Source organism: Anomalospiza imberbis, chromosome 6 (assembly GCF_031753505.1).
Source record: "Anomalospiza imberbis isolate Cuckoo-Finch-1a 21T00152 chromosome 6, ASM3175350v1, whole genome shotgun sequence".
Lineage (NCBI taxonomy): Eukaryota > Metazoa > Chordata > Aves > Passeriformes > Viduidae > Anomalospiza > Anomalospiza imberbis.
Window position 1 is genome coordinate 26475373 of NC_089686.1, and position 13813 is coordinate 26489185.

The 13813-nt window shown below is 35.6% G+C and overlaps 1 protein-coding gene across 6 annotated transcripts in view; it reads right to left on the reverse strand.

Annotated features, from left to right (window-relative positions):
• Window positions 1–221: 221 nt before the first annotated feature.
• The window catches only part of AKAP6 (A-kinase anchoring protein 6), a 287505-nt gene continuing 273913 nt past the window's right edge, over window positions 222–13813 (reverse strand). For 3 of the 6 annotated variants that reach the window (XM_068192958.1, XM_068192959.1, XM_068192957.1), the window contains 3 exons: window positions 6748–9805; window positions 6339–6633; window positions 222–1173 (listed from right to left, as the gene is read on the reverse strand). In XM_068192958.1, coding sequence (XP_068049059.1) covers window positions 6380–6633; window positions 6748–9805 — 3312 coding nt within the window. In that variant the 3' untranslated portion in view covers window positions 222–1173; window positions 6339–6379. Of the gene's footprint in view, window positions 1174–6338; window positions 9806–13813 lie in introns of all 6 variants that reach the window. The other 3 variants (XM_068192955.1, XM_068192954.1, XM_068192956.1) reach the window with 1 other exon arrangement.

Consider the following 13813-nt stretch of genomic DNA (forward strand, 5'->3'; position numbering starts at 1 on the left):
CTATATGAGATATTAAATATTTGTGTGTCCTTGTTTGGCCCAAAAGACCTACAGAATCTTTAATGACAAAGTTCTTTACCTCTGAGTTAGATAATACAAATCTTCACCAGTTTAAGAGTTCCATATCTCTAAGGAATATTTGCAAAGAAAACCATATTCTTTGGAATTTTGATAAAGCATTCTGTGCTTGGAACGCAGGTAAGACAGATCACCAATTCTGCTTTTTTTCCCCAATAAACTATGTTTATTATGCCAATTCTAATTACCATGCAATCTAATGGTATTAAGGCTTATAATTTCCACATCACTGGACATCACAAACATGAAAGCATTTTATACTGTCATTATACATCAATGTTTGCAGTTGGTTATACATATATACAGAAATTATTCACACATCTTAACCTTGCTATTTCCTCCTTTCAAACCAACATAATTTTACTGTGAAAGCAGCTTTTTAATAAATGGTATAAGAAATACAGCAAGGCACACATTTTTTAAAAACTTTTTTTCTCATTACCACCTCAAGAAGCATAAAAACCCAAAATGTTATACTTAATTCAGTAGAATGTCAACAGTTTCTAATATACAACACTATGTAGTTGTTTCTTGAAGTGTTGCATAGATTAAATTTTTAAATTAAATAAATAAAATGCCATTTATTTAAATTGCTTAATTTTTAGATGTATTTAATCAGGAGGACCAATGACTTCTTTTTGCTGCAATCCAACAAAATAGTCACTTTAAAAGCAAAATAGTTTCAATAAACTTATGCATTATACAGATAAATATTAAATTTGATACATAAAATAGAAGAGTACTGACAGGTACAATTCTGAAAAGATTAATCAGACTGACCGTGAATTCTATAGTACTCTAAAGAACAGGACCAGTGGTAAGTAGTACAGGAGCATCCAATTTAGGAAGGGGAGGTCATTAGAGGTAGCTTGGGAGAGGAATCCATAGGAAGGCAAATGGCCTTGCTACAAAACAAAATGATCACTGAAATAGGACTAGCATATGCAGCCTGACCACAAAGCCAACATGGACAAACCACATTTGGAAAAAAAATTTTTCTCGGGAGTCACTTTAATGAAGGGCAGTGATACAATGGAATTGGAGGTCATCCCAGGGTTTACAGGATGAACCTGCACCTGAATTGCAGCCAAGTTTCTAAAAGGAAACAGAAAAGTAATAGTAGGTTACAGAAAATGAAGTTTTATTTGCAAAACATAGGTCTTCCAGAACAATAATAGATAGCCATTAAATTGTCACATGCCAGAGTCTTTAATGCAGAAGCATACAGTAGGCAAAAAATGACTTTTAACAGCCTGAGGTACAAGTTAGTGTGAAAAAATGAATTGATGTAGAAAAGTCACTGATTTTCAGAAAACTTTGCTTCTAAAGAAATAAGGGTATCCATCACATTGGACCTTTTCCCTGGATCTTGTCCTCATCTTTACCTGTGAACTTACCTCCAGCATACAGAACTGCACCAACCAATGAAAATATGGAAATTTTTAAAAGTCAAGTAACAAAAAGATCTATCCAACAATTACTTTAATATTTGTGCAAAAATATATAGTGAGACATCAATGGAGAAAAGGAAAAGACTGTCACAGATGTGGTCTGTGAATAGAATTATCAGTATCATCACTGCATTTTTAAATTGTAAATAACTATTTAGACACTTCTAGTACCAGCAATGAGTTAAATTTTCCTACTATAGAATTATCCAGCCCAGAATTTAGGGTTAAACTATTCAGCAAAGAGCCTGGGTTTATGATGAGAATTATGAAGAAATAACTGTCAGAATACAGCTCAAAGATTAGTGCAAAGTACATCTCACAGGCATTTCCTAGGAGGCACTCCAGACATGCATTATGTGCCTTCCAAGTTAAGCAGGAATATCTGGATCTATCAAGTTACCATCTCCTTTGATCTTTTTTTGTTGTAACTGACCACATCCCTCCCCATTTATACAAGAAATACTCGAAAATATTGAAAAGCACAACTGTCTGTTTAGATATTAATGAAGAACTGATCTGAATAAAGCAGAAGATTGTATCAAAAAGGTTTCTACAATTCTGGCATGAGTAAGAAAGTCTCACTGATGGATTTTTCAAAAATGATGTAATTAGTAGATTTCAATACAAGATTCTCTGTTCATTTAGTTATTTTAAAGTCAGGTACTGTAAGGTGCTAAAAAGTCAGACTGCTCTCAACTCTATAAAGAGACTTTATATTATTTACTTCCCTGTAAAAATCTCTAGGAAAAAAAAAAAAATAAGCAGAGATTTAGATTATTATTGTAGTCTCAAAAAGTAAATTAATGTGTATTAACTATTATGTAAACTTGGGTTTTCTTCTCCTGTAGTAAATAAATAACTAACAGTCCTTTGCATTTAAGTACTGTCTTTTATCTGTGGATCTCAAAATACTTTTATGTAAATAAGCTACTCTTCATAGGTCTCACTGATCATTATTCTCATTATTTTGTTGTTAAAAAAAAATGAGATAAGGAAGGAAAAAGTCATACAAAATATCTATTGCTGAGCAGGAAATAACAGTCAGGAGGTGCTTTGAGCACCAGTGCTGGGTTTCACCTGGTTATAGGAAGTGGCAGAATATTCTATCTAATATTGCAGCACTGTCAGATAAAATCAATTTAGTTTTCTTAAGAGCAAGTAAATTATTTTGCCCCTAAATTCAGTTAAATTTAAAATACAGAAATAAGGAAATAGCTTTTGGATTTACTTGTAAGAACTAGCAGATTACACACAGAATTCTAAGGCTTAATCTAGAAGATACTTTGGATAGAACACATTCATGTCCTGAATGTATTGATCTCTATGCATACTGAATTTGTAACTAAAAGTTCCCATCCCATTGGTGAGTCATGGGTCACAGTGACAGCAGATCACATGACTCATGTACAGACGGATCTTTCAAGGTGACCTCTTCTAACTGAGAAATAAAATCAGCGCAGCTTTATGAGCACCTCTGCTGAAGAACTCTGTTGGCTCATGTGAAAGAATAGTCAGTGCTGTCAGAGATATTTTTGAGCCTGTCCACAGAATTATTACAATATTTCCACAATGGTGTTTTTTTTGGGTGGGTTTTTTTTGGTTTTGTTTTGTTTTTGTTTGGTTTCGGGTTTTTTTGTTGTTTTTTTGTTTGTTTGTTTGTTTTTTGGTTTATTTTTGGGGTTTTGGGGGTTTTTTTGGGGGTTTTTTTGTTTGGTTTTTTTTTTTGGTAGTGCACTGTTAAACAACAGGGTTGGAACATTTGACAAAAATATTTATTCATTATTAGTTTTATTCTCCTGTGAAGCCAGGGTAAATACAAAAGCAACCTACATTTGAAACCATGCCTTTTTCAGCTTTGAATTCTCAGTATGCTTTTAAGGTACACATATAGTATAGATTTTTTTTCTAAGTATTGCAGCTACACATGGAATTACACATTTAAATGAGCTTACAGCACAGGTGCTTCAGGAAAAATAATGGTGTTTGCCATTTATCTTTCAAATTAAATAATGTGTTTTTAAATAGTAACTTTTTTCATAATACACTTATGGGAACAACATTTATCTGTCACATTTTAAAAGATGTATTAGTAATAAATGTAAATTACCTTTGGAAAATCAGTAATTAGCCTCATCAAAAAATAAACAATCTGCCACCAAAAAGATAATCTTTAGCATAGTTAAGTATAATAACTGTTATTTGAATAAGTTAACAAATTAGGATAGATTGCTTCTGTAATTCATTCCCCATAGCATGAGACATGAAGTTAAAGCATCAAGCTTGTGAATGGGGGAAGGGAGCTCAGACTTTAGTGAAACCAAACCTAGCAGCTCATATTTTCATTTTTGGTGTGTCAGAGATAAACTGTATGTATTCCTGAACTTTACTACTGGGAATAATACAGTACATAGTTTCCATGGAAGTAATGCTATATGTACAAGTTAAGAATCAGTGTATCTTCCTACATATAAAAAGTGGGAATGTAGTGTGAAGGGCTTTGTTCTCTTAAAATAATTTGTCAGCCCCTGGGCAAAAGTGGAAGCTATAACATAACCCTATTATGTTGTTGTATCTAGATTCTGCATTATATTTTATTGCATTGTGGGGCATTTATTATTAAATCAATAGTCTGTGTCCAATCTTAGACCTCACGCAAACTGCATATTTTCATTTCCAGTGTTATGGAAAAAAAAAAACATCTGGCTAACATGCAAATAACTATAAAGTTCTGAAGAGTGAGGTAAGTTTATGCAGTATTTTGAGATCCTCAGAGTAAAAGTACTAATAAATTGAAAAGACATGTCATTATCAGTGAAAGAATGAGAACAAGGATAAATTCACAGTTACTACAGCAAGTATTCTTTCTCAAAATAACATTATAAAAATTAGTGAAAAAATAAGACAACTAGTAAAACAATAACTTGGAAAGCTTAGTTTACATCAGTTTCAGTAAACAATCTCAGACTTTTGTCATCATCTCAATTTCCAAATAGAGACTTCTATATACACATTATCAATTTAATTTCATTCTAGAATACATAGAATCATCTATGAGTTTTGTAATTCATAGTTGATTTTCATTGCTTCTCCAGTTGTTTAGATGTGTCCAAGTATTAACCTAATTGGCAATCAGCAGGTCATGATAGCCTATTTCAAAGCCATTCCTGACATATCCTCTTTGCTATGATGGTTCCAAGATAATGCATTAGTCAAATAGAGATGTGTTGAGATAGCAGCTAGCTGTAGACTATTGCTGGCATAACCTAAAGGCTTTGCTGGAAATATGTATGTGAATGTGGGAATGCTGGGTAAACCACCAATAAATGGAAAGCCCAAAGCTTAGAAATATAACATAACAAAATAAAAAAATGAGGAAGTTAGATCTCTAAGAGCAGCAAAGAAATCTATTTTGTATAAATCAGATGAGATCCTCTGCTACAGCTATATAGTTTGCCATAGGAAAATACTAATATTTTCCATGGGCAGCGATGAATAACAGCCTTTTCTCCTGCCAATATCTTGGAATCATAGCATAACTTAGGTTGCAAGGAAAGTTGAACATCAGCTGGTCCAACCTCCTGTTAAAAGGAAGGCTGTTTTCAAAGGTAGAAAAGATTATTCAGGGCCACGTCCACTTGAATTTTGAAAATCTCCGTGGGTGGAGATTCAAGAACTCATCAAGGAAATCTGTCCCATGCTTAGCCTTGTGTTTTAGTGTAAATTCCCTTGCTACAGCTTCTGGCAACAGATAGCATTTGGAATTGGATTGGCATTTAGAGTTGCTGTTCTGGCTGTGGTCTGCTGGAGTGTTTCCAAAGAGTAATGGCATTTCATAGAGCTGTGCTGGCTTTTGGGTCACCAAACTAGTGAGACTCAAAACAGCAGTGCTGCATGATAAGAACTATTTCAAAAGTTTCTTTGTAAATTCTCTTCCGTTATTAAATGTGCAGCTATTGTTCAACATTTATGTGAGGTCAGAAATTCCAGATCTGAACCACTTTCAAACACTGGTAGAGATCAGGACCACCTTTTTGCCTTAGGTTCCATCATCTTATTAGTGTTTCAAAATGTTTACCCCAAAATAGAACCAAAGGTTGCAGTACTGATAGTCACAGTTGGGTGCCTATCAGTTTCCATCTCCATTACCATCACATTATATACTTTCATGATGTTCTAAAGATTTGCTGTTTTGGAAACCTCAGCTTTGGCCTAATGCTATGTCATAATAATTGTGTTCTTAATAATGTCTTACTGAATTAAAATCATGGTAAACTGACACCGGGAGATGACATATTATCTCTCTATTCTCCAATCTGCTTAGCCATTCATCATGGTTTGTATAGAAATGTTGTAGAACTCCAACTCACTAGTCAAACAAACTAGTTCCTGTAGTACTGGAAGTTCAGCTTTATCAAGTGCTTTTCAACCCCTCCTAAGACCAGATGCCTGCAGAGAAAGGCATCAATGAGCAGGGATGGTTTCTGGTTCCCTCAGCTGGGGAGGGAAAGAAGGCTGATATATTATGTTGGAAGAATTCCCAGGTTCTGCAAGATAGCAGACTTGTTCCAGAAAGGCGCAGCTCCAGTCAGTGCAAAGCCAAAGGGCAAAAAGCAATTAGTATTCACTGCATTTGTTGACTAGTGGCATGTAAACTGGGATTATAGTGTAATCAAAACAAATGACATAGTATTATCATGAAACAGAAGCCCTGGCTGATTGTTCATCTCCTTTCATTGTAAAAAAAAAAACCTTAAAAAAAAGGTAAAAAAAGTAAAAAAAAAAAAAAAGTGCAACTTGTAGAGTACATACCTGTTTTTAGAATAATCTATGTGTCTGGAGCGGGTTACATTCTATCTGTGCATATTTATATGTCTTTCCTTATGAAGTTTCACGAGATTTTCTTCACAAGTAAGAGTTTTTCTGTTCTGATGTAAACCATCCTTTTTCTGTGAATGGCCAGGCTTTATCTGAAAATCTGTAGCTGAAGCCTCTTCAGAAGCAGTAACATATCCTTTTTTCTCTTCTGTTCCAGGTGATTTTCCTGCACTACTCTTTTTAGTGCTAACCTCTGGAGAATTCTTTTCCAAACTTTCATTTTGTCCATCTGAAAACAGCAAATCATCATCAGCATTTTTTGAATTGCTTGATGCACATTTTTTTTTAGCATTTGGAATATTTATATCATTGTCATCCCCACATAAGAAAGATAAATCCCTACCTTCAGAAGAAGTTTTAACTTCTAATGACTCTGGAGTCACTTCACCTAGTGACACTGCAGATGTTTGAGAAATAGGGTTAGAAATAAGTTGCTGCTGCTCAACTTGTGCTTCAGAAGAACCGTTAGAAATAGACTGCTGCTGCTGCTCAACCCGTTCCTCCTCAGGACAGGCTTCAAAGAAACATTCAATATCTTCTCTCTCATCTGTGAAGTCCAGTGGCACAGGAGTGCTGCTCTTTTCCTCTATGTATTTGATTACCTCTCCACAGTCACTATCATGAGAAGAAAGTGAAAGATAAGAATAGAAGTCCCCTTTTCTTAGCTGGATGGGTCTGTGAGAGTGTTCTAACACTTTTTCCTTGATCTGTGCTAATGAAGCTGGAGCAGATGACTCACATTCAGGTTGTGACTTACTTTTCAAAGCTGTTGATGCCATGTCTATTATCTCCCTCACAAAATTGTGTACTGAGCCATCTTCCATGTTTTTTTTATCAAAATCAGCAGATTCACAGTTACAGCACAAATCAAAACCATTGGCTGATGAGTTGCATTCAGCTTCACTGGATTTCAAGGTTGCACAGCAATCAAGAAATTTTTCAGTAGCGTTTATTCTATGTTGTTGACCACTAGGTAAAGATGGCTGTAAAGCTGTATCTTGTACACCTACAGAATTAATTTCTGAGGAACATTCAAGGCAAGGCTTTTTTGCAGGAGAGGAAGTAACAGAATGATGATCAGACTGAAGATGACTTTGACATTCTCTTGGAGAGTTCCTGGATTCAGCTGAGGACAGAACAGTCTCCTTGCCATCCATATGTGAATCATCTGAACTGTCTGTAAATGCTTCACAGACACCACACTCATTTTCAGCTTCTCTGACATCAATTGATGCATGAGTTTTGGGGGTTGCTGCTACTCTAGAAAGACCTTCCTTTTCACTGCCAAGAGTATTTTCGACATTGCCATTCTCCATATCATCCACAAGCTGATCCTTCACAACCTGAGAGATGTCTTTCATTGGGCGACTCTTTGTCCCCTTTTCACGATCACATGGTATATTCTTACTATTGCCATTATTTTCCGATATTTTCTGCACTGAACCATTCAACAGTGTTTCAATGCTTAACGTATCTGTGGCTTTTGATGTGTCATTACTAACTTCTTTACCGCGCTGAATTTCATCACTGAGGTTACTTTTTCTTTTTTCCCTTGTCAAGGAAAATTTTGGTCTAATCCAGGTTTGGAGCTCATTTTTTATATAATCAAGTCCTGAAATTAAATTGCATTCTTCATAAATATCCTCATCAGTTGCTATACTGGAGTCGTCATCTTCATCTTTGATACCTAGCTCTTCCTCAGTTAAGGTAAGGGTGGAACTTGAAAGCAAATCACTGTCATCTTCATCATCAGTACAAGCAGAAGTGCAGGAGACATTAACAATCATGCTGACATTGACATCACTCTCATCAGCTACAGATCTATTAAGATGTTTTCTAAATGATGCATTTGAATCTGGTATTTTATTTCTGTGTAGCACAATGTCTTCAGAGCAGAGAGAAAGATCCTCGCTGCTGCTGAGTTCAGTGAGAGAAGCTGCTGAATCTTCATTGATTGAAGATGCAATATCTAGAGACAGCTGTCCAGTAAAAGATATTTTTTGAGAGCTACTTTGGAGTGTTATATCAGAGATGCTGCGCTTTATTTTTTGATCTGAAGGACTCTGGATATTCTCCAAGCGATTCAAAAGATCTAATGTCCTTTTACTGAGCTCTCCAACAGAATCACTGCTTGCACTTATGTCTCCAGAGCCATGATGACTAAAAAGATCTTCATTGCTTTTGTAGGAAGTCAGCCAGCTCTCCAAAGAGGCACTTCGCTGAAGACCATCTCCACTTTTAAAAATACCTGAGCTGAACAAATCACCTACTACCGACAGAGATTCTAAAGAAGAACTATGAGATAAAGTAGAAACCTGTCTTGTATTCTCTGTAACAGGTAATTTTTTTACAGTTTCTGCAGATTTACAGGAATTGGGATCTGATTCTCCACAGATACTTGCCAGGGTATGATCATGAATAAACCCATCTGGTTGTGACTCTCCAGACTTATGTTCGGATTTACCAGGTATTTTGTCAAAACAAAAGTCATGAAACAAACTACACTCTGTATGTGTTTTTTCAATCTGTGATTGTTTCATTATCACTGGTAATTTGAATTTGGAGCCTTGAAGATATGAGTAATCATAAAATGTCAAGACATCAGATTTTCCTTGCAATTCTTCTGGACAACCAGGGTTAGACATAGTAATGCTGTCCAAATCCTCATCATTTTCACTTCCACAGCATGCAGAAGGAGCCAATTGGAAATCATCTGAAAGGCTAGTATGATCTTCTTCATCTTTCTTTAGTTTTGGTTTTATTACATTATCCACTTGGATTTCCACATGCCCAATTTCAGGATTACTCTGACTGCTTTCAGTATCATTTAGCAAAAAAATTTCTGAATTATTTGTAGTTTCTGTATCACATTCACTCACTATCCCACTCTCACTCTCAGAATGCCTGCTTATGTTTCCACTCTGATACATGCAGTTATATGGTTTTGCCAATGTGGTACCTCCTATTAGATCTGGCAGGGATTTGGTAGATGAAAATGATGAGTCTTTACTGAGACTTTTGTTTAAAATGTTAGACTGCATTACACTGGAGAGTCTGGATGTTTTTTTCAAAAAAGGCATATGTTTTTTTTCTGATAATTCAATATTATGAAGACTATAGACCTGATAGATGTGAGGATTTGGAGGGGAAGTAATGTTGGGACAATAAAGAGGAATTCCATGATTACTGATAATTTCATCCTCATTCACATCATTATCACCACATTCTTCTGAAGCAGGTTTCTGGTTTAGATCATCCTTGTTGAGCTCCTGATCAGGATCACTTAAGTCTTCATGAATACTGATGAGCTTATTACTTATGTCAGTTTCATCCCATTCTAGTGCATCTTCACTTGGACCATTTAGATCCATCAAACTGGGATCAATAACATTTAGAGGCTCCTGTAAAAGAAAAAGTCAAAGATTAAAAATATTTACAGCTGTACTCTAAATGAGCTCCCACTAAAATCATGTAAGTTAATGGAAGTAAAGTGCATTTTTGGAACAATGATCACTAATAGGCTTTTAATTTTGTTATGCTTTGTGTGCTATAAAAATGATCAATTAAAATGAAACCTATTACAATTTGAAAGATTTGTTAGACTTCTTTGTTTCTTCTTACTTGCTGTCAAAATATAATACAGAAATTTGACTTTTCTTTAATATATATTAATTGTGGTTAGTAACTTTTTACATAATAAGTTTTAACTTGGAATCAGACAGGAGGGTGTTAGTGAAAAACATGCAATTATGTTGGATATATGAAAATCTTTCTTAGCCTGCTTAAGTTTAAAATAATTAAGATGTAAAGGATTTATGAAAATATTTTTTAAATGTTTATAACAAACTTCTGTGTAGTCAGTCTTAAAACAACAGATCACAAGTCTTGATGCATTTTTGCTAGAATTTGTATTTATCCTTTACTTGATAATAAAGGCAGTACAAATGACCAGTAAGACTAATGAATGTTGATATGTACAGCTGAAAGATCAAGTACTACATGAGTTTCAAATGATGTCTGCTCTGATACCTTTCTCTGAAAAAGGACTGTTAAACAAGTGTGAGAAACTTAATTTTCTTTTTAGAAAAGAAAATGTTTCAAACATGTGTGGAAGAGGAAGAACACCTTGACAATTTTTCTCACAATCCCATGTGATTTATCAAGTGGACAACAGTACCAAACCACTTTAAGCCCTTGAAAATAAGACTGAAATCGTCCCTGATTTGGGGATTGAGCACAATTTAATTTCACTTTATTTTGTTATTTCCTGAGAGGCCTCCTTGCTTTTACAAGGAGTCTTGTAATAGAATTGTTGACTAATGTAGAATTGTTTAGTTTAAATCATCTGAACATCTGAACAGTGATTACTGTATCTAGAAACACAAACACTTCTTCCAAGAAACCTTTTAACTCTGATCTCTTGCTTTCTCCAATTTTCTTTGAGCAAGTGATGTTTTTAAAATACAGCATTGACATGATGCCAAACAGCCAGAGCAAATCCCAGCAAATATAAAGCAGATAAAATGAAGCTGTACTCCAACAAAGTGCAGTTCTGCACAACTTAGTTACTGACTTAGACTCATCGAGACCCAGCCAAGGTTAATTATGGAGGGAAAGGCATGTACTTCTGACTTCAATTTTCAGTTGGAAACTCTCTTTGAAGTAGGAACTAAAGCTTCACAGCCCTTTTGTGAGCTCAATAGTTAGGATGCAGATTTTTGGCTGGGACACTTTGCCAGACTGGGCATAGGAGATATGAACCAAGCTATTCTCTCAGAAGAAGCCATACCTACATGCTGTTCTTAAAAGAAACTTTCTTGTCCTGTGTCATTTTGAATAAAACAAATATTAATTTGGTCATAGATGACGAGAATTTTGTCCTGTAGTGCTGTGTTTGGCATATTTAATCAGCAAGAGACACAGCTCCAGTGCCTATTTAATTATGGATATAGGTGGCATTGTTTCTGTGCAAGAAACAAGTCTGTATCATCCCAGTATGTCCAGTAAACAAGAGGCTAAAACAACCAATGGAAATCAAGTGGAATTATTTCCCCCAAACGGGGCAGCTATCCACCATTCAACGGGGTGATGCGATTATTAACTTATTTGATAAATCAAGACTCTCTCCATCTAAGATAAATCTGTGTCCTTGTGCTTCATTGGGCTTAGCTGTAATGTAGGTCCCTGAGTACTGCAGCTGTGTTAAGATATCACATATAATAATGGGCAGAACTGCAGGTGTGAAAGAATTTTTTCATTCTTGGCAAGTTAGGAGGCCTTCGGTATTTCCTGAATCTGTCATTACTAATGTTGAAGCTTTGAGTCTCTTTGTGGATCTACCTACCCTAAAGTTTTTATAGAGTACCTTTGCTAGAGTTCTTTCTTTTCCCTCATGAGACATTGGCTAAAGAAAAATTCCTGCAAAAACACCCATTTGCTAGACAGCTATGGCTATCAGAGCAGTTCTGTATGTTGTGGAGTCCAGAAATCTTTATTTGGATTTTCCAGTTTGCTCTGTTTTAATAAAAGTTCCTGGTTTGTGCTTAGTTGGACTCTGTTTCCCAGCTGTAGCTGACCCTTAACTAACATTTAAGTAAAATGCAAGAAAATATAATTATTTGAAAACCTGTTAGATTAAAAAAGAAATCAGATTCAATGGCTCATTTTCTCTGTGTCATGTTTTACAACACTGTCATACTCAGCTTAGGAAGACATTGCTGTGGGAAGTTTCCTAAACTGCTTGATTTTACTGTTTTAAGCTTCTGCCAGCTGCAAGAAGAAATTACTGAAGGCAGGAAATCAGCAGCAGGTTCCAAGAATTTTATGTTCCATAGAATTTGATTCTGTTTCAAAACAAAACATTTGGTCTTCATTGGTCAGGAAGATAACCTTCCCTCTGTAAATCAGCACTTGGCTGCTTGTTTGTTCAGCAAGTCAGATGGACTAAAACAATAAAACATGTAGAGTTGTGACCTCAGCCCATTCATCTTCACTGAGTGCTCCCCACTTCAAAGCCTATTTTTTTATTCTTAAAATGCACATGCTTTTCTGAGGCCTGGCATATACTCAGAAGATTTGCAGGTTTAGCTTGATGGCAGGGGATTTAAAAAAAAAATTACTTAGTTTAATTTTATTTTCCTTCTGATTGTTTTTTATACTTGCAAAGACTCTTATGTAGATATGGTCATTTTACTAATACATTTTCTTTCTCCAAGGAACTGACTAAATTGATATTAGTAAATTACTACTGTAGTTATAAACATCATATCCCTTGAAGTACAACTGTAGTGGTTATCAGCTACACTGGCAGCCCTTCCAAAGTACAGGAAAAGTTTTAACTTTGAAACAAACCACTCAGCTTAAGTCACACACATTTTGTATTTGGCAGTTTTAGTACAGGCATATATTTTCCCTATATTTTTGTACAAAATTTAGTGAACCGTTCAAACAAGGCAGAGATTGAGGTAGTTTTTGGAAGTGCCACACCATAGCCTCTGGAATAAATCTCTGGAGTGAAGAATGGAAGGTGGTGTCACTCCAGCCTACATTTGCACTGACAGCAGTAGTGAGGTAAAAACCCAGGAATTTTTAGGAGCCATTTTTATCATATCAGATATCTCTTTTTCAGGCTGCTCAGTGCAGAGGTAGGATGCTGGATGATTAGAGTTATCATGTCAGTAATAGATTATTAGGTCTTGCCAACAGAATGTTTAAAATCCACCAACCTTATCCTTTACTTGGTGTCTTACAGAGGAGGCTACAAATGATAAATGTCAGATAGTGCCAGAGATAAATTCTGTTTGCTCACTTTACTAGGAAAAATGGTGTTGTTTCTTCTTCTGTCCATGTTTTTCATTTGAATGAACTGTATAGTATTGCACAATTCATCTTTTACACAAGGCAGATGAATCTTTTACTGCCATTGCCAATTTGGAAAGCTTTACTTGTGTAAGAACTGCAGCATGTTTTTTATTTTCCTGCAGTTAATTAAGAATATGTCTTTCCTAGAGAGTTTGACTCTTTAGGAAGACTCCAAAGGAAGTTCTACCTTGCCTGGATCAAGGTATCTGAGTCACTTGGCCCAGTGAAAAGAGTCTGTGTAGGGCAGGGGGATTGGAACTAGATGATCTTTGAGGTCCTTTCTAAGCCAAACCATTCTTGGACTGTATGATTCTCTGATTCTCTGATCCATTCCTGAACTGCAAATACCCAAAAAGGAAGGGGTCTATCACAGACAGACATGCTGATCTCCACATGTAAGACAGACTATATTTAAAGAGAGTCCTGGAGGGTGCTACAAAAGATCACATTTCAATGGAGTGAGCCCCATATGCTGACTCTTAAGCCCTGGCTTTGCTGAAGTCTGTGGCAAAGTGTTGCAAAGGTACCTGTTCTGTCTGACAAAAACT